Here is a 5,211-nt window from a genome sequence, read left to right as displayed (position 1 = left end):
AAGAGAAATTGTTGGGGAGAGCGCTCAGCCTGTCGACGTCACCACACTATTTTTATGCTCAAGTAAATGCATTAAAAATGATTTTTTTCTGCGAGCATTGAGTGAAGGGAACTAGCTAGTTCGGTCAAACTATGCCTTCTCGATACTGTTTGTCATGTTTTATTTTTCTCTGCATTTTCTCAGTCTGTTGACTGAATGATCTATTATGCAGGTACCACAGCTTTTGTGCCGAACCACTGCTTGCTTCTAAACGAACAACCACTGAATATATTTGTCCATTTTGCTTCTGTTTAGAAAGCGGGGATCCATTAGAGAAAGGAATACAAGAGAAGGTACTTATCAGTTTGATAAATCTGATTAAGTCTGATTGATGTTATATTCTGATACCGATGCAAATGTTACAGATCTCTAAAGGGAACCGTCCTGCTCTTAGTGCACTTAGTGAACTCCTCAGTTCTACAAAGGGTTTCTACACAGGGTAATTTTAAAAATAACTATTTAATTTAAACTTAGATTCCTCATTTGGGCTTACAAAGGTTCACCTGACCTTTAATAGAATTGAGGAGTTGCATTTGTTGGAAGAAATTATCAAGAAGGGTTGTGACTTTAAGTCCTCTTTGGTGCAAATTTTGCATGACGTGGATTCTTGCAACGGGAATGATCTTAGTGTGATGTGCAAACCTCTTCTGGTTGCTCTAAAGGTGATTCTTGGCAATCTTATCCCTTATTTTTAACAATTTTTTATGAACGTTAGATGCTCTTGACTCTGAAGTGATGGATCTGTTAGAACTTAGAAGATATAATTAAGTATGCCATTGCTATTTACCTTTTTGGTCATTTTTGTAGGCAACATCAGCTGCTGGCTTATATGATCAGCAGATCAACCGTAACATTGAGTTGGTATTGAACAGATATATATGGAAGAAACGAATTCATAAAATCTTGTACGGTGGAAAAAAGGCATCGATCCAACACGTGATACGCCTTGATAAAGAGGTAATATGATTTAAACTATACCTTTTCCTGTTAGATCATTTAATTCGGTGCTCGGTGATGGATAGAGCATTCGGTGCTTAGGCAATGATGCTAACTTAGTAGAGATACCAATGTGGGAAACTGAGATGTGGATAGTATGATAGTTTTAAAAGAGGGGTCTATTACAGTTGTGTTATGGAGTTCAAGATTCACCCCTTACCTGATGTCATGTGATGAACCATTTAGCTTAGACCGTTCTGATTCTGTTAATGGAACATAATCTCCTTATTCCTTTGATGACTTTGTCACTGAAAGCAAATGTGGAAGTTCTGAATGATGTTTAGCTGTATGAAATAATAATAACTTGAATTTATTTCTCAACTATCATTTGTATTGTGGCAATAGTTACAATTTCTACTCAGTGGTGTGTCCATGGTAATGTTTCCAGTTATGCTCTTCATTTAAATGAGCCTCTTTGCAGTGCATCATGTAGTTCTATATCTTTATTTTTTCTTCAATGGCAATCTAATTTTAAATTCACCCGGCCTGATGTATTCTTTAATGCACTGATTCTATTAGGGTTCAAATTTAGAGATATCTGGTGAAGATTTCTTCAAGTCACAGATTTGTGAAATAAAGGAAACCAGTCAGCAGTGGCTAGCCAAAGCAGGAAAGGTGAGATGCCAGTTTCTTTTGTTATTTGCTCTGTAAGATGGGAATGAAACCCTGCATACCTTAAGACCATGCATGCTGTGCTGCAGGCTGCGTTTGATTGTGGCGAGCTTCCACTTGATCTTGTATATGAGCTTATTGTTCAAGGGGAAAATCTATCTGTACATGTTGAGAAGGAACTAAAGGTAGATATGCCAACTCTAGATCTCATTATTCATTGAGCTGTTTGTTGGTTCTATCCTCACCAGCAAGTTCCATTGCAGTTACTCAGAGATCGGAGCATTCTTTATTGCATTTGCTGCAAGCCATATGATAACAGGGCCATGATAGCATGTGATCAGTGTGACGAGTGGTATCATTTTGATTGCATCAACTTGTGTGGCCCCCCACCAAAAACATTCTATTGTCCTGCTTGCAGTCCTAATAATGGCGAAGGGTTTATATCACTTCCCCGGTCAGCCAGGGAGGAGGATAGGTATGTACTCATTTTAACCATGTCCTTGGAGCTGTCAAGCTTGGTCTAGATGTTTGCACTGCATGATGTGCTTGCTTGGAGTAATGCATTGATAACTTTATGTGCTAGGATAGCATGAACCAAGGATGTTGGGAGTCATTGATTAGTGGAATTAAGACTGCCAATATGACAAATATTCTTTTTATTTATGATTATTCTGGAAATGATCCATAAAAACAGCCCATTAGCATGTCAAGGCGCTGGTAGTGTTGTTTTAATTGCTCGTGCTTACCCTGTGCATTTAATTGCATGTTCTTTCATATAACTCGTTTTCCCCATGCCTCAGATCAAGCGCCGAAGCAGGATCTCACACTCCTCCAGCATCTGGTGACGAACCAGAAACTGTGGAGGATAATAAGTGTAGCAGCAACACCCGGGAGAAATCCCAGGTTAGGGTAGATTTGGTAAAGCTTCTGCGTCAAGATAGCGAAATAGACAACACTTGGCGGGACGGCAAAAGGATTCCCCACAGAACAGCCAGAAGACGTAGCGATTTCATGGGACATTCCCAAGACATTTCTTCCCCTTTTAAAGGCCCTAATTTGTAGCATGTACAAATTCTTCTTCAGGCTAGTTTTTTTTTCCCTTTCCAATTCTTTCATGTGCTTATGGCTGATCAACTTCTGAAAATGGCGGGTTTGCGCCACCAGTTTTGATCTTGCCATCGGTTGTAGCTTGCCAGAAATAGTCTGTGCTGGTTAGTGGTAGCCTGACTAGCGTCGCACTGGTTTTTTTTACCCCAGTAACCAATACATGATTCCTGTTAGGGCTCGACGGCACATCCATTGTATATGATGTGTAAAGGTTCGAGCTGTAGTGCATTTGTTGTTAGCATTCCTGTAAAAGCAAAGTGTACTCTTTACCTGTGAAAAGAAGTTTCTTTATTAATAAAAGATGAAGTTTGATTTGCATTCGGTGTCTATATTGCAGGTTGTTATGTTGTAGTCAAGATGAGTGTCCACTGTAACTTATGACTTCTCCACAGATATTATTTAGTTGGTTTTCTTCTGTACAAATTATGAAAAAGACGATGTTACTTGGTTGTTTTCTATTGGTAAATCAAGAGAGCATTCTGGTGTCCATTGAAGGCATGCTGACCTCTGCTCCGTATCTCTGCGCATTTATAATTTATACAACATGCTTGCTTTATATTTGATGGGTACATTTACCGGTATCGCTTGTATACAAGGAACATAACATAGATCCAACGGAAATTCAAAGGCGCACCCGAGAGCACATTTTTATTTTCTTTCCAAATGTAAAAAATTAAGGCATGCACATTTGCTTGTAGAACTTCCTTTTGAATTTCTTGCTCTTTTGGAGCACTGAAGTTTATTGTTCTCTCTTGGCACCAAACGACCTTCCCCCACCCAACCCCCCTAATACGAAAATTTACAAGTACGTGTAAACATGAGCATTCATGTATGTAATTTTTTGCAGAAGTGTTTTTCATAGGTAAGTACCCTTATCATGAACACAGAGGAGGGCTCAGGCGAGAGAAACCGGATTCGTCCTAAGATAAGCACACCTCCCGATCATCCGTGAACCATGTAGCAGGACATGCTAGTGCGATGCAATAATATAGTATTAACATATACCTCACATAATAAGCCTGGTATGAGTAATATATATATATATATATATATAAGGAATGCAGTTCAGTTTTCGGGCAGAATCGGCAAGTAATTCCAGGCGCATTTATAATTTATTGAACATGCTTGCTTTACATTGAAGGGTACATTTACCGGCATCGCTTGTAGAAGCAACATAACATATTTTTTTGGTTTGTGTACACTTGCTGTAATAAGAAATTGGATTCAAGGAAAAATTCAAAGATGCACCGAATTTTCTCAAAATTTTAAGCAGGTACATTTGCTTGTAAAACACCATAATGGATTTCTTGCTCTTTTAGAGTGTCAAAGTTTGTTGTTCTCTCTTGGGACCAAACAACCCCCTCCACCCCGCTTTTTTTTTTCTATGAAAAATTTGCAAGCATGGGTGAACATTGGCATTTATGTATGTAATTTTTCCCACAATTGTTTCTCTTAGTTAAGTAGTGGCTGTAATGAATTAATCGTTCGTGAGAGGAGCATATCCCACATTGCTTCTCTTCCGGATCCCATCACACCGCTATACTCTATCGGTAAAACTAGCACCCTTTAATATGCTCGCACGCCTATCTCCCTTTCACCGCAATAACCGGCGAACCAATTGGCCGTCAACATAGAGGAGGGGGCCTAGGCAAGATTCGTCCCAAGATAAGATCATCCGTGCACCATGTAGCAGGCAATGCCTGTGCTGTGCAATACAGTAATATAGTATTAACATATACTACCTCGCATAATAAGCCTTGTATGCCACTAGAAGCTACTTTCCCCGTCCCATAATGTAAATCGGTTTTTGACACTACATTATGCATTCTGACGCTCTTGGCCAGGGCGTGACTAACGGCCTTATTCACCACTAGAAGCTACTTTCCCCGTCCCATAATGTAAATCGGTTTTTGACACTACATTATGCATTCTGACGCTCTTGGCCAGGGCGTGACTAACGGCCTTATTCACCTGATGGGTGCATCCACCGGTTGTAGAGGATCGTTTCTACGGGTTCACACTGGTGCAGGGCGGCTCGAAGGTTGTCTGACATTAAAGTTGAAAACGTCTTGCATTATGAGACCGGGAGAGCGGTAGAAACCATGCAGAGGGCACGCTATTTTTTGGATAGATGACATGTGTGTGAGAGTGAGGGGGAGGGGTTGTGAAACACCAAACATGTGTTGAGGTTGTGGTGAGTCATGTGTTGGTTGGAAACTTGGAATGGAACCAAAACCAACCCCAACCCCAACCCCACTCTCTCATCTCTTTCTAGGGTTTTAGCAAGCAGCTTTTCCTTGGGCCTCCACTCACCCACACTCGTCTCCCCTCCCCCTTCTCGCCGGAATCCATCCGTCCATGCCGCGCCGGCGAATCTAGATAGGGTTTCTCCCTCGCCGCCGCTGCCGCCCTCCTACTCCTCTCCCTCGCCGCCGCCGCCCGCCGTCGGATGAATGG

The 5,211-nt window shown here is 41.0% G+C and overlaps 2 protein-coding genes across 3 annotated transcripts in view; both read left to right on the top strand.

The window, feature by feature from the left end:
- Positions 1-3,072, top strand: part of LOC123149931 (lysine-specific demethylase 5B) — a 15,486-nt gene extending 12,414 nt beyond the window's left edge. The window contains exons 26-33 of one of the 2 annotated variants that reach the window (XM_044569730.1): positions 212-332; positions 405-478; positions 557-701; positions 847-996; positions 1,555-1,650; positions 1,737-1,832; positions 1,911-2,122; positions 2,448-3,072. In XM_044569730.1, coding sequence (XP_044425665.1) covers positions 212-332; positions 405-478; positions 557-701; positions 847-996; positions 1,555-1,650; positions 1,737-1,832; positions 1,911-2,122; positions 2,448-2,709 — 1,156 coding nt within the window. In that variant the 3' untranslated portion in view covers positions 2,710-3,072. Of the gene's footprint in view, positions 1-211; positions 333-404; positions 479-556; positions 702-846; positions 997-1,554; positions 1,651-1,736; positions 1,833-1,910; positions 2,123-2,447 lie in introns of those variants that run through there. The other variant, XR_006474882.1, reaches the window with a different exon arrangement.
- A 1,917-nt stretch (positions 3,073-4,989) lies between these two features.
- The window catches only part of LOC123149928 (AT-hook motif nuclear-localized protein 9), a gene marked incomplete in the record, with an annotated part of 4,295 nt that continues 4,073 nt past the window's right edge, over positions 4,990-5,211 (top strand). Inside the window, 1 exon segment of the mRNA XM_044569728.1 lies at positions 4,990-5,211. Coding sequence (XP_044425663.1) covers positions 5,208-5,211 — 4 coding nt within the window.

Source organism: Triticum aestivum, chromosome 7A, assembly GCF_018294505.1.
Source record: "Triticum aestivum cultivar Chinese Spring chromosome 7A, IWGSC CS RefSeq v2.1, whole genome shotgun sequence".
In the NCBI taxonomy this organism is placed as follows: domain Eukaryota; kingdom Viridiplantae; phylum Streptophyta; class Magnoliopsida; order Poales; family Poaceae; genus Triticum; species Triticum aestivum.
This window is presented reverse-complemented; position numbering and strand designations above follow the sequence as displayed.